Here is a 19,280-nt window from a genome sequence, read left to right on the forward strand (position 1 = left end):
TGGGTGGGCTTGGTCCGCATGCAGGTCTTCCTGTGGGAGGCTCATAGGTCTGGCTGTCTAGTCTGTTTGACTTTCTTATTGAAGCCACACCAGTCTTGCCACTCATTCATAGTGTTAAAAAAAAAAAAAAAAAAACACCCTTGTGGATCTCCAGCTGCCCTCCTTCCTATTGTGCAGGTGTGTATTTATGGGAGGGCAGAACTTCTGTCCATCCTTGGTAAGAGTCCAGATGAGAGAGTATGTGCTCGTGAGGCTGATGGATGGGAAAGACCAAGCCAGACACCGCTCACAAGTGTGAGGCCATGGTGCATCTCAGCACTAAAGCAAAGGTGGCAAATCACCTGCCACTGTGCCTCACCATGTTCCTGAACAGAATGTTATTTCCAGTCTTGTTAAAGCTCATGGCCTAGCTCATTGGTAGAACACTTGCGTGGCATGCACAAGACTCTGCATTCTATGCTCAGCACCACAAAGAAGTTTCTTTTGTGATGGTCATGTCCAGAATGAGCTAACCAGCATTTAAGTTTTTTATAGGCTTATTTGAAGAAATGAGTTGAGCATGGTTTCTAATGTTTATGTACGATAGCATTATTCCTTGTTTCAATATGTGCTCAAGGCTACAAAGGGTCAGTGGCCCCTGGCGACGTCAGGATGGGAGGAAGTGGTAACTGTTTCCTGTGGAAGTGTGCACTGCTCTGGGATGGTCGCTGCAGAGAAAACACTCTTCCCTGTAACTCACAATTCTTTTTTTCTCTAAATTGCAGGACATTTTGGCACAGGTTCTACAGATTTTATTGAAGTCAAAGTTATTGGTATGTCTGTATACTTTATATATATATACAGTTATAGAAGAATACCTTTTCCTGGGACAAATATGTAATAATTGTCATTTTCTTCTAGGTCTTAGAAGATGAAAATGCAAATGTTGATGAAGTAGAATTGAAGCCAGATACCTTAATAAAATTATATCTTGGTTATAAAAAGTAAGAAGAATCAAACAGATGATCCTAGATCAGTCTTCCCTCCTGCCACCCTGGGCATACTTCTCCAAGTGAGCCTCTGAGCTCCATGCAGCCTGGTGGGCTGTTATAGACCCTGCATGCTGCTTCGTGTGACTTGGAGTTGTGATTTTCTTTATTTTGAAAATTAGTCATCTTTATGGGTTCACTAGAAAGTCTAGACCATTACAGCCAAGAGTCTTGATTTTATTACACTTGACAGTCTTTGAGGAAGTAGATCAAGCACCTGGGTTTCCTGTAGTACAGATGTCACTATTAATTCTTACTGTTAATGGCAAATCAGGAAACTACCCTGTGATAGCACCACATGTGTTTAGTGGAGGACATTCCTCAGGTCGTTGAAAGAAATGACATGGCAGGTAGACAGTATCTGCCCCTTTTGCCCCTGGTCTAGTCCAGCAAGCCCTTCCTTTGAAGTGCTGACAGACAGAAAGCAGCCTGTATAGTGACCAGTTTCATCTGTGTTCTCGACAGTAAGAAGTTAAGGGTTAACATCAATGTGCCCATGAAAACTGAACAGAAGCAAGAACAAGAAACGACACACAAAAACATTGAGGAAGACCGCAAGCTCTTGATTCAGGTGACTGACTGTATTGTGTGTATGTCTCTCTTAGAGAAGAGGGTTGATGTTATGTGCTAGCTCTGATTGGTAAGTGACTGTGAGAAAATAATGTGGTATTCAGTGGTAGCTGAAGATGAGACACTGCCTGGAGCCAGGACATCTGTGTCTGAGGGATGAATATCCCAAGACAAAATGGCATGAGCTTCTTACCCTACATATTGGAAAACAAACATGCAGCAGATTGAAATGAAACAAAAGAGTTAAGGGGAAAGGTGAGTGGTTTCTACAGCCTAGAAGATTGACTTTTTTTTTTTTGGTTTGGGGGGTCTTGTTGTTTTGTTTATTTATTTGTTTGTTTGTGGAGGTAGGGTCTCACTCTAGCCGAGGCTAAAGATTGACATTTTAATGTGTGTTTGTCAGAGTTGAGACATGCATGGGTAGATGTAGGATTGGCTGCCTCTGCCGTCTTCAAGCTGCAGGATACTTATTACCTATTGGAAAATTAGAAGTCCAGTTTAGGTGGCCTGTGTTCAGGTTTCCTTTATTACATCTCTGAGCTCATATGTTCCCTGGTTGGTTTCACAGGCAGCCATCGTGAGAATCATGAAAATGAGGAAGGTCCTGAAACACCAGCAGTTACTTGGCGAAGTCCTTACTCAGCTGTCCTCCAGGTTCAAACCCCGAGTCCCAGTGATTAAGGTATAGGAACTTCAAAGCAAAGCACTCCTGTCTCATGTGAGGCATAGAAAAAGGGAGATGGACTGCTGTATTATGAAGGGAACTGGCTATTCATATGCAATGGATTTCAACAAAGGAAAGTAGGCTTGAGTTTTGTTTTATTTTTGTTAGCTTCCTTCTATTTTTATTTTATTTTTTATGAGAGGAGAATTGGCACACCAGGACCTCCAGCCACTGCAGTCAAACTCTAGACACATGTCCCATCACGTGGGCAACCTTGTGCATTTGCGTCACCTTGTGTGTCACGTTTACATGGGGTCTAGGGAGTTGAACGTGGTTCCTTAGGCCACACTGGCAAGCGCCTTGACTGCTAAGTCATCTCTCCAGCCCTTTTTATGGTTTTAGTTTTTGTTTTTTGGAAGTAGGGTTTTACTCTAACTCAAGCTGACCTCAAACTCACAGCTATCCTCCTACCTGTGCCTCCCAAACTCTTAAAGGTACACACTAAACCCAGCCTTAATTTGTTTCTTGAAGTAAATCTATAGAGAGGTGCATAAATCATAAATACATAGTGAAGTTTTCACAAATCAAATGCACTGTGTGATCAATACACAGGTGAGAACTAACCTGTCTTCATCATCCCAGAAACCTCCAGGCTCCTCTCCCATCCTTGCCGTTCCCCAAACCACACTTGGCAAATGCTGTCCTCAGTTCTGACACCATAGGCAGTCTTGGCTGGTCCTGCATGACTTGAAATGGCTTGAAGAGTGTGTTCCCTGCTGTCTGCCAAGACCTTGCTCAGTGATATGTGTGGACTCGTCAGGGCTGCAGTCTAGTTTGTTACTCTCACTGTTCTGGGTAGTGTGTTGTACAAACATCACCCTGCTTGGTGCTAGTCACTGCTGATTCACACTGCTTGCCTTCTGCTGAGCTTACTGAGTAACTCGGTGGGACTTTGCTTTCTGAAACTCTTGGGCAAATCTCAGCCACTCGGCTCAGTGTGGCCGTGGGCAGGTGGTTATCAGGAGGCCCCATCCTGGCTCCAGAGCCATCACCACAGATGCTGCTGTGTTTGTGGCTCTTCAGGGCTGCCTCCCTGCCCCATTCCATGCTCCTGGCCTTGTGCACTGGGACCACGTCCCACCCCAGAGGCAGCCAGACTTTGGTAGAAAGGGGAACTATATGACCCAGATGCTGTTGCAGCTCTTGAACCCCCTCCGCACCCATTTCCTAAGACAGATACTGGGGCAAGGCTCTAGGGCTAGCTCTGTGGGAGGACTTGGTCCCCTTCAGTAGATATTACTGAAGAGGCTCCATTCAGGAAAGCGGTGTCTGTGTGGCCAGTGAAACTCCAGTCTAACAAATCAAAGAGGTAAATTTGCTCCCCACAGAGCTCTGGCGAGTGGAGGGTTCCTGGGAAGGGTGGCCTGCCTCTATTCTTAAGGTTATTTGTATTTTTCTTCCCCTTTTATTCCCTCTTCCTTCTAAAATACTGCCCAGAAATGCATTGACATTCTCATTGAGAAAGAATACTTGGAGCGAGTTGATGGTGAAAAGGACACCTACAGCTACTTGGCCTAACCCTTCTTGAAGGATCTGACTGTGACCCACAAGCTAATAGTTCCAATGGAGAGAATGAAAACAACTCAAGTTCATAGCAGCCAGCCTGCCGCCATTTGGACCTCCCTTTTTAACACTGAGACCGTGACTCCCATCAGCTGGTCTCAGACCACAGCAGAACTGCTCAGGACTGATACATTTCAAGTCTGTAAATACGGACACCAACGCCATTTAACCTAACTTAAGAACAGAGGGGACTGAACCTTCCATGCTGAGGGCTGCATGCTACTGCATTTAAATCAATACATTGGCTACCTGATTAACAGCTGTCATCTGAGGCAGCACCTATAATGTTGGCAGCACTTTGAGAGCAAGTCTGAATGGACCCACGTGTAATCTGCTATGGAAAACCATTTGTATAGTGTGTTTCATTTTTTAATGTGTGAAAATAAAGAAAATTAAAGGATTTCTGTACAAGTTGCATTTGGTTTTGTTTTAAGTTTTACTAATTTCTATATGTAAATAAAAGATAAAACAATTGTGCAAATTTATATTCCCAGTGTCTTCCTGTAGTCTAAAAGGGCTGCATTCTTGGAATTTATACATTAAGATCTTAATTTTAATGCTCCCTGATCTTTGTGTACCACACTTGTTTCTGGTGAGTCAGTGACTGCACACTGTCCCATTGACATTGTAAGGACTACAGGAGTCCTTACAGGACCCTGTGAGCCGGTGAGACCGTTGGTGCTGGGATTCGCAGGCTCCTTGGTCTCGCTCGTTCTGGTTTGAGTGCGTGGATAAGAGGTCATCAGTTGGGTGCGGTTGAAGCATCTCTAATGACTGGCCACTTCCTGGGCCAGCAGGGCTCCTCCCACCCAAGGCACTGCTCTAGGGCAAGGCCATTGCTAGTGAACCAGACTGTTCTCTGCTGTTGAGGCTGGAATCTTACTCCATTGTGTTCCTCAGAAAGAGGCCCTGGGCTGGGGATAGATGGTTTGCTGGTGCACACCCTCAGAAGTAGTCCAGGGAATCCTCAGCCGCTTAACCCCACCCCTCACCCCCCATCCCCTGCCCCCGGTGTGGCCTCACCATAGGCCCTTTGTTCTCTCTCATGCCAGACTACTTGCTGTCAGCCACTACTTAGCCCCCTTGAGATTGTCTTCTGACCAAGGAGGGGAGGGTTTTCCTCATTCACTGAGCAGTCAACACTTGAATATCTTTAGCAAGCTTTTCCTTTATCAGAGTGTAAATTGGCAAAGCAGAGGAATCTCAGAGCAGCTGCATTTCACACCTATTAATTCCCGTGGATTTCTTTCTCATCTTTGTGGGGCGGGGTGGGGGGGGTACTTCATATTTTGTTTTGGCAGTGCTAATCTCAGGTAAGTGCTGTACCACACTGAGTGACATCTCCAGCCTTTGGGTTTTGGTTTTTTCCAGGTAGGTTTTCACTCTAGCCCAGGCTGGCCTAGAATTCACTATGTGGTCTCAGAGTGGCCTTGAACTATCTCTGCTTCCCAAATGCTGGGATTAAAGGTGCGTACCACCACGCCTGGCTCCTTTGGGGTTTTTGAGACAAGGTCTTCCAGGTAGCCCAGGCTGGCCTCCAACTCATGATTTCTCCTGTCACTGACTCTCAAGTGCCAGGGGTGATTTACCGCACCCAGCCCCTCCACACTCAGAAGCCCACTAAGATGCAAACTAACTTCCAGCTTGCTTTTCCTCCTAACAGTTCATGTCTATGTCAAAACGCCATGGACTCACTTTCAGTGCTTGTGGGTTTGAGTCTGAAGAATAAGAAAGATCCTAAAGGAGTTTGCCTGGGGTTTCCGGTCACTTCAGTTGTCCAGAAATAGATATCACTTGGGTACTATGAGCATTCCTAACAGCAAACAAAGGTTAACGGGCTGGCTGAGCCAGGTATTGTCCCCACATCTTCAGATTCCTTGCACCCCCCTTTTTCCCCCTGTCCCCCCTTACATGTAAATGAACCACGTTGACGGGTGTGGAAAAGAAAGACAATGCAAGATCCTTTGAATCAGTTCCAAACAAGACAAAAAAATTGAACTGCTTGAGCTAGGGAGGTGGCTCAGTGGTAAAAGGCACTTGCTTGCAAAGCCTACCAAGTTGGGTTTAATTCCCCAGTACTTATGTAAAGCCAGATGCACAAAATGGCGCATTATCTGGAGTTGGTTTGCAACAGCAAGAGGCCCTTTTTCAAGTAAACAAAACTTGAAAGAAGAGTTGTGAGCTGGGTGTGATTGTACATGCCTTTAGCGACCCTGAGAGTACATAGTGAATTCCAGGTTAGCCTGGGCTATGGTGAAATCCTACCTGGGGGGTGGGGCGAGTTTAGTTAGAATCATGGTTAGGCCAAAAGGTTGCTTATACTTGGGTCAGTTGCTTTTTTTTTTTCTTAAAACCCAAACATACACGGGAGAAATGCCTTTCTCACAGCTTGGTAGTCTAGTTGTAGGAAAGCAGAGGTCTGAGCCTTGGTGTGCAGTCCCCAGATGTTGTAGTCAGGTCTCATTGCTAGCAGAAAGCACCCAACCTAGAGCTTGTGGGAAAAAAAGAGGCTTATTTTGGCTTACAGACTCGAGGAGAAGTTCCATGATGGCAGGGAAGAATGATGGCATGAGCAGAGGGTGGACATCACCTGGGCAACATCAGGTGGAGAACATCAACAGAGTTGCAAAACAGTGGCAAGGGGAAACTGGCTATAATATCTATAAGTCCGTTCCCAACAGTATGCTGCCTCCAAGAGACATTAATTCCCAAATCTCCATCAGCTGGGGACCTCACGTTCAGAACACCTGTTTATGGGGGACCCCGAATCAAACCGCCACACCAGGGAAGCCTCTGCCCTACTATATGTAATCCTACCTGCAGGAATTTGTTAGTTCATGGAAAATCACACTTCCCCCAGGGATTCTCATCCCTTATTTACATCTGGGACAAATATTTGCAAATTGCCACAATATTGCACATGCAATTTGGCTTTTGGAATTAGTAGTTGTAAGGAGAAAAAGGTTTACAAACAATTACGTAAGTCAATGCTCAGGTCCTACAGTTTTTTTGAAGCTATCAAGGAGCCTTTTCTAAAGCCACTAAAAGCCTTGGGCAGGGAATGCTTGCTGTGGGGGCTCTATAGAAGAGCTTGCTATTGGTCTTGCTAATGCATAGCTTGGAGTCATAGCCAAAGAGATCAGAAGCAGATTATTACTCTGGGTACTGCCTAAACAGAGCGGGAGACATTACCAAATTTTTACCTTGCCCTAATCCCGCATCTGTGAGGACAGAGAATTTATACAATGGCTTGGATACAAGATGGCTCCACAGTTAATGGTCGACCTCTTAAATTATAATGCCGGGCTGGAGAGATGGCTTAGCAGTTAAGCGCTTGCCTGTGAAGCCTAAGGACCCTGGTTCGAGGCTCGGTTCCCCAGGTCCCACGTTAGCCAGATGCACAAGGGGGCGCATGCGTCTGGAGTTCGTTTGCAGAGGCTGGAAGCCCTGGTGCGCCCATTCTCTCTCTCTCCCTCTATGTGTCTTTCTCTGTGTGTCTGTCTCTCTCAAATAAATAAATAAATAAATAAAAATTTTAAAAGGACAAAAGTCTGCTTTGATTGCAGGCCCATCTTTAAAAAAAAAAATTATAATGCAATGACACACCTCTCAGTGCTGGGACTTGACCACACTGCTATGGCAACTGGGACAGAACTACGTAAGGGGTAAATGAAGAGAGGCAGAGCTTGTATTCAGGGAAAATCTCCAGCCCAAAGTGTAACCAGTTCCACAATCCTTAGAGTGAGAAAAGTTGAGAGACTACCTCAGGACACATGTTCTTGGGCCTCTGCTCACACGGGGCACTGTAGACACACACACATGCACACACTACACATATATACCCACATGCCAAAACAAAGGCCTTTAGTCATGGTACATTATTTAAAAAAAAAACACAAAAAAAACCCAGGGCTGAAGGGATGGCTTAGAGGTTAAGGCATTTGCCTGCAAAGCCAAAGGACCCAGGTTTGATCCCCCAGAACCCATGGTAGCCAGATGCACAAGGGAGTACATGCATCTGGAGTTTGTTTGCAGTGGCTAGACACCCTGGTGCACCCATTCTCTCCTCCCACCACCTTCTCTGTCAAATAAATAAGAAGCAAAATATTTTTTAAAAAAAGCATTAATACACTAGCCTGAGCATGGTGGTACACACTTGTAATTCCAGCACTTAGGAGGTAGAAGCAGAAGGATCAGGAATTTAAGCTCATCCTCAGCTACAAAGCTAGCCTGAGTGACATGAGACCTGCCTCAAAAGGCCCTGCCCCACTCCCTCAAAAACAACCATATATATATCCATACCAGCTAAGTGTTTAGGATTACTGCTCCACCAGGGCAACTTGTCTGAAGCACAGAGGCTCTGTCATATTGAGCCAGCAGTATTCAGTAAATATTGGTGAAATATCCACTTCCCAGCTGTTTGTATTTGGAAAGGATTGGTTGGGAGCTGTGGCCAGAATGAGCATGTCACTAAACACTATTCCAAGTAACCTTTGAAATGTCCTACACAGTTCCACAGATAACATGCACTCTGCCTACATCTGAGAGTTAAAAACCAAGAGTTAAATAAGCAGAGCGTGGTGGTACCTTTAATACGAAGTTGGAGGTTTGCCATGAGTTTGAGGTCACCCTAAGCCTACATAGTGAATTCCAGGTCAGCCTGGGCTGGAGTGAGACTATACCTTGAAAAAACAAAAACAAACAAAGTTAGGGCTGGAGGGACATTTCAGCGGTTAAGGTCTTTGTGCACCCATTCTCTCTCCCTCTTTCGCTTTCTCCCTTTTTCTGTCAAATAAAAATAAATACTTAAGAAAAAAGAGATGGCTTAATGGCTAGGGCAGTTGCAAGGCCAAAGGACTCAGATTCGATTCCCCAGTACCCACATTAGCCAGATACACAAGATGGCACGTGTGTGGAGTTTGTTTGCATTGGCTGGAGGCCCTGGTATACCTATTCTCTCTTTCTCTGCCTCTTTCTCAAAAAAAAAAAAAGTTTTTTTAAAAAATGGGCTGGAGAGATGGCTTAGCGGTTAAGCTCTTGCCTGTCAAGCCTAAGGACCTGGGTTTGAGGCTTGATTCCCCAGGACCCACGTTAGCCAGATGCTCAAGGAGCCACACGTCTGGAGTTCGTTAGCAGTGGCTGGAAGCCCTGGCACGCCCATTCTCTCTCTCTCTTTTTCTCTCTCTGTCACACTCAAATAAATAAAAATAAAAATGAACAACAACAACAAAAAAGTTAAATGGCTGCTTACGTCACCCAGGGCCAAGGGTGGAACAGGGGGCAGCCTGGGCAGCCCATGGCCAGTACTGGAGCATCTGATCAGTGTGAAACAGCCAGTAAAACCCTAGAGTCCAACTGGCTGTGCGATGCCTTGTGAATGCCTATGAAAGAAACCACAAAGTCTTGGGAACTAAGAAACAAAGTGAGTTAAAACTAAGTTATATGTTTAATATGAAGCTTTACTAACTCTGGAAAAGGCAACTTGCTACCAAAAAAAAATTGTGATTTTCCAGCTTTTGGTTAAGTCCCCTCACCAGTGCCCGGGAGCAGGCTGGCAGTGACACTGCCGCTCCAAGGACCAGCTCAAATGGCTGTTATGTTTCAATTTCTTTTGCAAGTCTTCCCATGTTGCCCAGGAGGCCAGAGCTCCCTCCCTCCCAAGTCAGTCCTTCTGCCTTGGCCTTCCAAGTGCTGGCATTGTCACACTGCCTGTCACGTTTTGTAGATAAGACAGGGAATCCCCATTTATACTGTTGTGATCTAAGAACTATATCTAGACCAACACAACGGAAGCTGCGTAGGTTCAAATAACCTAGTTCAACTTATATTGTGGGAAAAAAAAACCCAGGGGGTCCCCACGCTCTGCCCGGATAAGGCGACACCCCAAATCACTCACTCACGAGAAGCGGTCTTGATGCAAACTGCAAGAGGATTTTATTCCAAGCACGCTGGGGCCCACAGTCGTACACCGCACAGGGGTAGAGGACTGCAGAGCCCCGAATGCAGGAATGGGGTAGTTTTTATAGGGTTTCTAACAAAGCCTGTGTATTAGACCAATCATTATTTAATATCAGGAGCCCCTGCAGGGTGTTAGCCAGTCAGTTTGTGCCACCCCACAGTTTCTAAGCCAATTAGTTTACTTTGCTCAAGCCCCTCATGGACCAATCACTCCCTTATGACTATGACCTTGGTGGTCAGCGTTTGCGCAGGTCCTTGGGTGGGAGTAGCAGAGTATGGTATCAGTCTCCTGTGACCTTGGAGGTCAGCACTTGTGCAATTCCTTAGGTGGGGGTAACAGAGTATGGTATCAGCCTCCTATGACCTTGGTGGTCTGAGGCAGGCTGCTACAGCCTATGGTGCGAGTTACTAAGGCTTACAGTGTGGGCTACTAAGGCTTACAGTGTGGGCTATTAAGGCTTATGGTGCAGGCTATTTACAGAAACTAAATAAGTGGTCTACTTTATTACTCATTTCCCATCCCTGAGGGCTATCTCATGCCCTTTTTACCTAGTTTTATATTAGGAGCGGACTCTGATACAATGAGAAGAGGGATTCTTTACTTGCTTCTAACAGAGAGTAAAACCTGGAGTTTGAGGTATGCAGGTGGCCCGCTTAAGCTCCCTTTGGAGCGTGATAGTATTTCTGAGCTTCTGAATTCTTGGGCCTTTCAATATCATTTTACGTATTAGAAAACACATGGGGAACTGGAGATGGCTCAGCAGTTAAGGCGCTTGCTTGCCTGCAAAGCCTAATGACCCAGTGCGGCAAACCCCCTGACCAGCAGGAGAACGACCAGCAAAAGAAGATCCTTCTTGATCACACTTTATTGGAGAGCCTCTTCGTTAACAGGAAAGCTGATGGCGAGGGGCAAGGGGTGCAGGAGTGTAGCTGCTTTTATAGGGCAGAATACTATGGGGCGCCTGCTGATTGGCTGCCATAGGCTCACCCACCCAACAGGAGCCACGGGATAGGCTCAGGACAAGGTGCTGCCCAAATAAGGAATTGTTTACCTCAAGACTGGCAGGAAGCTAGCGCCATTTTGTAATGGCGTCTGCATTGGCCCCCTGCAGTGGAATTGTTTACCTCAAGACTGGCAGGAAGCTAGCACCATTTTGTAATGGCGTCTGCATTGGCCCCCTGCAGTGGAATTGTTTACCTCAAGACTGGCAGGAAGCTAGCACCATTTTGTAATGGCGTCTGCATTGGCTCCCTACAACCCAGGTTCAATTCTCCAGTACCCAGAGGCACAGGGTGGTCTGGAGTTTGTTTGCAGTGGTCAGTGACCCTGGTGTGCCCCTTCTCTATCTCCCTTCTCTCCCTGCTTACAAATAAAATTAAAAACAGGCATGGGCCAGGTGTGGTGGCGCACGCCTTTAATCCCAGCACTTGGGAGGCAGAGGTAGGAGGATTGCCGTGAGTTCGAGGCCACCCTGAGACTCCATAGTGAATTTCAGGTCAGCCTGGGCTAGAGTGAGATGCTACCACAAAAAAACAAAAAACAGGCATGGGGGGAGGGGGAAAGGTAGGAGGAATGCTTAGTTGGAGACCAACCTGAGACTCCATAGTGAGTTCCAGGTTAGCCTGGGCTGGAGTGAGACCCTACCTCAAAAAACCAAAAAATAAAAAATAAAAAATAAAAAAAAAAAAGGGAAAAAAAAAGCAAGCAAGCACATGCAGTTTAATAGCATTCTCTTGGATGTCCTCTGGATACAACATACCTTATGCTGTCAGCAAGACTTTTCCTTACTAACCCACCATGTGGTGGTTTGAATTAGATATCCCTGGCAAACACATGTATTTTGAATACTTGGTCCCCAGTTGGTGGCAACTTGGGAGGAAGTACGCTGTTGGGGGCGGGCTTAGGTGTTATAGCCAACTTCCCCTTGCCAGTCCAGCTCTTGCTATTTTCTGTCCACTGTGGCAGAAGTGATGTCCAGCTTCTGCTTGTATCCTATCTTTTTTGTTTTTCAAGGTAGGGCTCACTCTACCCAGGCTGACCTGGAATTCACTATGGAGTCTCAGGGTGGCCTCGACCTCTCGGCAATCTTCCTACCTCTGCCTCCCAGGTGCTGGGATTAAAAGCGTGCGTCCGGCTTCCCCTGCTATTTTGAAGGTTGCCCTCAAGACTATACAAGCCAAAATAAAACCTTTCCTCCTACCAGCTGCTTTTGGTCGGGTCCATTGGTCCAGCAAATGAGAAAGAAAATACAAAACTGGCACCTGAGTAGAGTCATTACTGCTAGAAAGCTGACCATGTGGCTTTTGAAACGGATTTGCAGGAGGAACGTGGGAAGATTTGAAACTTTGGACATAAGAGATGTACTTGCAGTGCTCTAATCACAGCTTGATGGACCATCCTGGTGAGAGTTCAAAGACCTAAGTGCAGAAAGAAAAAAGAAAAAAACTGGACTATGTAGGCTCATGAGGGGAAGATCTTTGTCTGGACTGGGCTAGAGTTTGGATGAGGTTGGCTGGGCTCTGCCTGTGTCCTGAGAACTTGAGCAGGGTTGAGTTTAGAAGAAAACGGATTGATGTGAGCAGGATACGGCAGGGAAAGAATCGAGCTTTGGGCTGCAGACTGCAGCTCCTCTCAGCGGCATTCGTTTGAGAGAGGACCACCCCTGAGGTTGGGCCAGCTGTTCTGCACTGGGACAGTCGGAAGAATGCTGGACACTTTGCTACTTTTCAAAGTTGGCTTCATTATCACCCCACTCCCCAAGATTAACGAATTTGGAAGCCAACCTGGTATTATGGAAACATAACGAATGCAAGAAAGAGGGAGTTATTGGACTTGCAACACATTTTTTTTTTTGTGGGGGGGATGGCTACTGGGTGATGTGAGGCAGGGTTGTTGGAATCCTGTGCAGAGACCTGATGGAGCCATGAGGATGAAGTGTGGGTTGCAGCACAGACCTTATGATTTTGGAGATGCCAAGACTGTGGGGTGACTGTCAAGAAGAGATGCTACCTCAGGTTGGTGTTTTCCCCAGGCTGTGGGCAGCTCAGCTGGAGAGGTGGAACTGGACCCCCCAAGACTTTGTTGCTGAACATATAACTGCAAGATTTGATAGTGGCTCTGCTTGTTTCAGATCTTGCATTGGTTCAATCTTTCCTTGCTAAGCCCAGTGCCCCCTTTGGCACTGTGAATGTGCTGTGCCATTATGTGTATTTAACTCATTTTAATTTTACAGACTTAAAAGACTGTCTTGAGTCTCAGAGGAGACCCTGAACAGTGTTGGGGTTGATTAAAATATATTTATATGACCTTTTAAAATTGGCCAGAATCTATTTCTACATATTGAGGTGGCTATGAGTCTATGGGGGTCAGAGGCAGAATGTGGTGGTTTGAATCAAATATCTCCCATAAACTCATATGTTTTGGATACCTGTTTCTCAGCTGGTGGCACTTGTATATTTATTATAACTGGTGAATATAACATGTAAGTGTATATTCAATTTTGGGAAAACTAATAGTATGAATACCAATAGAAAGTATTAGTTAAATCAAGATTCACAGACAAAGGAAAACCCCAAGGAATTAAGTTTGAAAGTGTTTTCTCTTAGAGCTTCATCAAGTGACTCTAGAAAGACCACACTACTCACAAGGAGAAGTTCAAGTATTCTTTATTCAAAGATGAAAAATGTACCATACTGCATTATTGCAAAAATTCACTGGTACAAAAAACACTTTTGCAGCTGGTGAAAAGGCAATAAAAAGTTGATTTTTAAACTCATTACTATAAATTATTGTTACAGTACTTTGCAGATTCAGAATTTCAAACTGCATTTTCGTTTTCTAAATTGCCCACAGTACTCGAGGTTCCTGAAGCTAAGGCAGCTGTTTCAGAGGAGAGGGAGGAGGTAGCGGATGTCAAGGGATTTCCATTTCTCTTTCGATACCCACATACTTCAGGGCATCAGCCTGGCTGTATCTGAAACAACAGAAACAAGGAATGTATACACAAAAATGAGCACAACCAGGCCTGCTGAATATAATGGCAAATTAAAATGTATTTTTTTTTTAATTTTTAAGCGCTCCTCCCCAACCTCTGCACTTACTCACTGTATGCATCAAGAAATATTTTGAGGCGAGGCGCGCATCTATCACTGGCCATTCACTAGCTGGTAAGTTGCCCGCACAGCAAAGTATTCTGAAAGCCCTACCCAGCCGCCCCCCCGCCCCCACCTAACGTCCTGCAGCATGCCGCCCACAGAGCAGCTTCACAGCAGGGTTTCCGGGTCTAATACTGAGAAGGCAAAACCATGATCTGGAAATAACTAGAGTCAAAAAGTGGCACCTGCTAGCCATACCCAGATGTAGAAAGCTCATGCCAAGACAGGTCCCACTACTGAGACGGAATCTTAGGACCTTCCCAGCTGGGGATCTGGACAGCTCTGCTTCTAACCCTAAAACACCTCCAACCCCCTAGAATGAGCACGGGGTGACTCCACTCGCAGAGGCTCACAAGACCTGGGTACACAGGGGCCCCGGTTTGCAACAACTCAGTCCTCAAGGACAACCTCTGAATAACATGTATATTCAGCCCCAGGACTTCTTCACACTGGAAATCTTCACCTTGCAAATATTTGACTAAATAAGGATGTACTGTCAGGTACATCCCAGAGCCTGATGATGCGAGCTGCCAGCCCAGCTCCTGCCCAGAGCCACACACTACTGGCAGTGGCCATGCACCTAGGTATTCTAGTAGCTCTTGCCCCAGGAAGAACCCAGAGTGGCCAAGTGGGCACCTGGCAACAGCATCTGACTTTTAAAATACTGAATGATTGTGGGGCTGAGAGTATAGTCAGTGGTGGAGCAGCTCCCTAGCATGTACAAGGCCCTGGGTTCAATTCAAAGCATCAAAGAAAACATACTGACAACAAATATGAAATGAAAATTTCTACTTGGGCAGTAAATAGTCTAGCAATTAAAAACGAAGATTTGAATGTACTACCAGTAAAAGATAGAACCTTATGCGTGAAAACAATCTCTATGCATATATACAGCACTCACAATGACTTTGGAACTCAGTGAAAGAATACATAAACCCTCCAGGAATTACACTCAGCTGTTGGCAGTAGAGCGAGAAACAGGGCTTTCTGCACAGGTTCCTCCCCCACCCCCACCCCAATAAGTACTGTATAACTAAAGTAGTGAGAAGCCACACTGCCAAAGCAGCATAACCAACGCCATACTGGTGCCCACAGCAGTGACTGGCCAGTGAAGACATCCTTCCAGTGACAGACCTATCAAAAACCTAAAAAACAGCCCTTGTCCACAGTTCCTAGTGCAGGAAGAAAAGGCCTCAGATCACACCAGAAGTGTACTTTACCAACCTGTAGTCAAAAAACAGCTCTTCACCAGTCTGGATGGCTCTCTTCGCAAAGATGCCTATCCTGTGGTCACCGTTAACCATCATAACTAGAAGGGCAGAGACATGCTGGGGTCAGGGAGCAGTCAACAGGAAGATAAGCTATGCTCACATAACACACAAGCACTAGAGTTTGTTATCACTGCACTGAAAAAAGAATTCCTACTGTCAAACTGATTGTTCCAAACTTCTTAATAGCCTACCTTTTGCATAGCAGTTTGGATTTACTGAATGATTTGCAAAACGAATTTTGTTACCCTTTCGGGTTGCATCCACCACAAAATCTGAAGAGAAAAAAAAGAAATACCATCCAGTGTATAATTTCAATTACAGACTAATAAACCAAACTATGGCTCTGAAAATGCCTATAGCTCTTCTGGGTTTGCCCTCAAAAGTAAATCATTCTACTTTAATATGCTTTTCTTAGTTAGAATTAATCCTTGGCGATTAAAGAGGACAGTCTGTCTCAAAAATGCTATTACGTGGAGGTTATATATTCTCAATTCCTAAACAAAACATGGCTAAAAAAAAAATCTTAACCTGGAGCTGAGCATGGCACACACCTTTAATCTCAGCACTTGGGTGGCAGAGGTAGGAGGATCATCATGAGTTTGAGGCCATTCCAAGATTACAGAGTAAATTCCAGGTCCACCTGGGCTAGTGAGACCCTACCTTGAAAAACAAAACAAAACACAAAACCTTTAATCTAGCCACATTCCTACCAACATCAAGATCTGAAATTTTCTTATTTAGGCAAGTATCATAACTGCTGAGCCATCTCTCTCTAGCCCTTAATTTTAATAGTTAAAATGGCATTGTTTCCATGGAACATACTGATTTTAAAAAATTGTTCTACTAGGCCCAGATGAAGGTTTCTCTGAGTACCTCCCATGTTGAACATGCCTGCATTTTCACACAGTCCCACGAGACTGGCAGCTGTGGAAGCACTGTTCCCCATCCTTCTAGGCAGAGGCACTGGTTGGAGGCATGCTGTGCAAACTCAACCCACACACACTTCCTAACGCCAGGCAAGCCCCAACAGTTGGGCAACAAAGAATATCCTTCCCAGGCAGTCGGGGCAGGCCGATCTGCAAACGGCTGGGGACCCCAGAGACTGTTGCCCGCCCACAACCCATCCTCTTTCCTAAAGAACTCCCTGCTCCGCCTTCCTGGCCAGAGAGCAGCACAGCCTCAGTGGGTACCAGGTGAGGAGAAGCACAAGGCTGCTTGCTGCTCCTGCAGAGACCCTCCTTCCCATCCCCTTGCTGGCCCTGCCTTCCTCTCCAAATCCACACCAATGCTGAACTAATGACTTCTAGCTCAGAAACTTACCATTGTTCAGGTTGAACAGAAAGCTGCACATATATTTATCATACACTTTCCCTCTCCTGTCGGCTTCATCTTGAGAAATGATCTTAAAAAAGAAAAGATACAGGTGAGAATTATATTAGAACAGGTGGTCAAACCCAACAAGAGTCCATCAAGAGAATTTTGGTCCCTCTCAAGAATACTCAATAAAAAGCCGGGCGTGGTGGTGCACACCTTTAATCCCAGCACTCGGGAGGCAGAGGTAGGAGGATTGCCATGAGTTCAAGGTCACCCTGAGATGACAGAGTTAATTCCAGGTCAGCCTGGACCAGAGTGAGACCCTACCTTGAAAAACAAAAAAAAAAAAAAGAATACTCAATAAAGGGGATATGACAGCCAACTGCTCTTCCCTATCCAATCTACACAATGAAAAAACAAGAATACTTTGTGGATTCCACATCAGAGATATTATTATATCCCAAGCAACATTCCTAGAAAAAAAAGTGATTCCCAAGTCATTTTGCTGAGTAAAAAAATACAAACCGTATCTTCAATACAAATCAAAGTTCTGTGCTTTTTCCCTAACTCTACAACTGAAATAGGCAAGTAGTTACTAATGACACTTGTTTCCAGGTCCTTTTCAACCAGATGGTAAATAAAATAGGACCAACTCGACCCAGCAAAGCTCTCATTCCTGTACCCTAGTCCTTAGGTGATAAAAATTCAACAAGGCTAAAACAATTTAGGTACTAAGCAAACCAAATCCACAAATACAATTAAGTCTAGCCCAAACAGCATTTTATAGTAATTAGTTCTAAACAACCCCAATGGAGTTGTCCAGTGAAATCAATCCAAAACACAGAAAGCTATGGCTGTCAACAGAAACACCTGACTATACAAAGTCTTTGTGCCGTACCTCTCCGCAGTATTCCGAGATGAATTCATTTTTCTGTACAGGATCTTTGATAAAAATCCCCCAGCCTGCCACATCAGATGGTGCCAGTAATAAATGCTAGAGAACAGAGCACAGTCACATAATCAGAAAGGACAGCAAAGACACTGGAGACAGACTGCAGGGTGCAAACAAGTTGTCGTGGTTAAATCTTGGGCCCACTCTAGTGGAATACTTCAACTCTCATGTAGATTCAACAGGAATAAAAGCTACTGAGCAGGGCTGACAAAACTATAAAAGTCCACTTGCAATTTATTAACAAAATACAGGACAACTAACCTTCAACTTCAGGGGAAAAAATACCCTTTTGTGTTGTGAGTGCTGTAGCAAGCAAGGTATCTGAGGACTGTTCTGTTTTTCCTTCCCCCTTGACTCAATCCCTTTCAACCAAGGATCCCCCAAAGGCCCTTGAGTTGAAGGCTTGGGCCCAGCCGTGGACTGGATCGTGAGGGCTCTGATCAAACAACGGATGGACCCTGATGGATTCATGGTTCGACTGGTGTTACTGAGAGCTGGGAGACACTAGGAACCAAGTCCTGCTTGGAGGAAGGGTGTACTGGGCTCTGTGATGTGTGCCATGAAAGGAGCTCCCTGGTTCCACCACATGCTCTCTTTATGTCCTTGGGCCCAATGGTAACAGGGTCAGGTGAGCGAGGCCTAAAACCTTGAAAACTGCTCATCAGCCCAAACCTTACTCCTTGATATTGTTTTTCTCAAGGACTTCATCAGAGTGACTAATACAAATTGTGGTTTTGGTATTTTGAGACACAGTCTCACTATATTAAGGCAAGGCTGGTCCTGAACTAGAGTTGCTGTGTGGTTAAGATTACAGGGGTGCACCACCACACTTGGCTACCTGACAAAGATCCAATACAAGTACATCAGCTACTCTCCCTCTCCTCTCAAAGTGTTTTTGTTGCCAGCTCAAGCCCACAGCACATTCTGGTTCTTAACTGGTTTTCCTCTGGAGACCCTTCCACTCCTTCCATGACAGTGTTCTAGATTCGAGTCTTCTCACCACTTCCTCATGATACGGAAAACGACCACAAGGGATAGAGCAGTATCACTTCAGTCCCACAGAGAATGCCGAGATGAGTACTGCTCCAAATTGTGCAGCTAGGGCCACACTCCCCAATATGTTACTTTTTCATCATGGGTCTACCTTCCAAGGTGTGTATGTCTATGTGTGTTTCAAGATAGGGTCTCACAATGGACACATGCAGCCCACATAAAGTCTCCTGCTTCTGCTTGCACAGTGCAGAAATTGCAGGTGGGCACCACATTCTTGGCCTCTGTTTCAAGATTATTAATGAAATAAGAATAAAGTCCACAAAACCTTGCCATGGTAAATTTCATCTTTTATTCTTCACAGAAAGGAACCTAAAAAAGCCAGGTATGGTGACACATGCCTTTAATCCCATCACTTGGGAGGCAGAGGTAGGAGGATCACCCTGAGTTTGAAGTCAGCCTGAGATGGCGAACAGTGAATTCCAAGTCAGCCGGGGCTAGAGCAAGACCCTACCTCAAAAAAAAAAAAAAAAAAAAACAAAAAAAAAAAAACCAAAATAAAAGAAAGGAACATAAATTACCACTGGATGGACATAGATCTGTACATTCTGAGAGAAATAATCACTAACATGATAAGATTCTGTTTGTGTTAACTAACCCTAAAAAGAAACTTAAGTCATCTATTAAGCAACTATTAAAATTCCTCTTGTTCTAAATCTGATCACATTAGTGGCTATTTCTCATAACTTACAGTT

General features: G+C 45.1%; 2 protein-coding genes across 10 annotated transcripts in view; one reads left to right on the forward strand and one right to left on the reverse strand.

Annotated features, from left to right (window-relative positions):
* Cul1 (cullin 1) overlaps nucleotides 1-4,296 on the forward strand; it is a 116,120-nt gene extending 111,824 nt beyond the window's left edge. For all 3 annotated transcript variants that reach the window (XM_045160290.1, XM_045160288.1, XM_045160287.1), the window contains exons 18-22: nucleotides 765-812; nucleotides 901-983; nucleotides 1,494-1,599; nucleotides 2,167-2,280; nucleotides 3,760-4,296. In XM_045160290.1, coding sequence (XP_045016225.1) covers nucleotides 765-812; nucleotides 901-983; nucleotides 1,494-1,599; nucleotides 2,167-2,280; nucleotides 3,760-3,840 — 432 coding nt within the window. In that variant the 3' untranslated portion in view covers nucleotides 3,841-4,296. The remainder of the gene's footprint in view (nucleotides 1-764; nucleotides 813-900; nucleotides 984-1,493; nucleotides 1,600-2,166; nucleotides 2,281-3,759) is intronic.
* A 9,197-nt stretch (nucleotides 4,297-13,493) lies between these two features.
* Nucleotides 13,494-19,280, reverse strand: part of Ezh2 (enhancer of zeste 2 polycomb repressive complex 2 subunit) — a 58,210-nt gene continuing 52,423 nt past the window's right edge. For all 7 annotated transcript variants that reach the window (XM_045160832.1, XM_004661131.3, XM_045160835.1 and 4 more), the window contains 5 exons: nucleotides 17,482-17,577; nucleotides 16,590-16,671; nucleotides 15,461-15,541; nucleotides 15,223-15,307; nucleotides 13,494-13,817 (listed from right to left, as the gene is read on the reverse strand). In XM_045160832.1, the coding sequence (XP_045016767.1) occupies nucleotides 13,757-13,817; nucleotides 15,223-15,307; nucleotides 15,461-15,541; nucleotides 16,590-16,671; nucleotides 17,482-17,577 (405 nt within the window). In that variant the 3' untranslated portion in view covers nucleotides 13,494-13,756. The remainder of the gene's footprint in view (nucleotides 13,818-15,222; nucleotides 15,308-15,460; nucleotides 15,542-16,589; nucleotides 16,672-17,481; nucleotides 17,578-19,280) is intronic.

The sequence above is a fragment of the Jaculus jaculus genome, chromosome 10, assembly GCF_020740685.1.
Source record: "Jaculus jaculus isolate mJacJac1 chromosome 10, mJacJac1.mat.Y.cur, whole genome shotgun sequence".
Lineage (NCBI taxonomy): Eukaryota > Metazoa > Chordata > Mammalia > Rodentia > Dipodidae > Jaculus > Jaculus jaculus.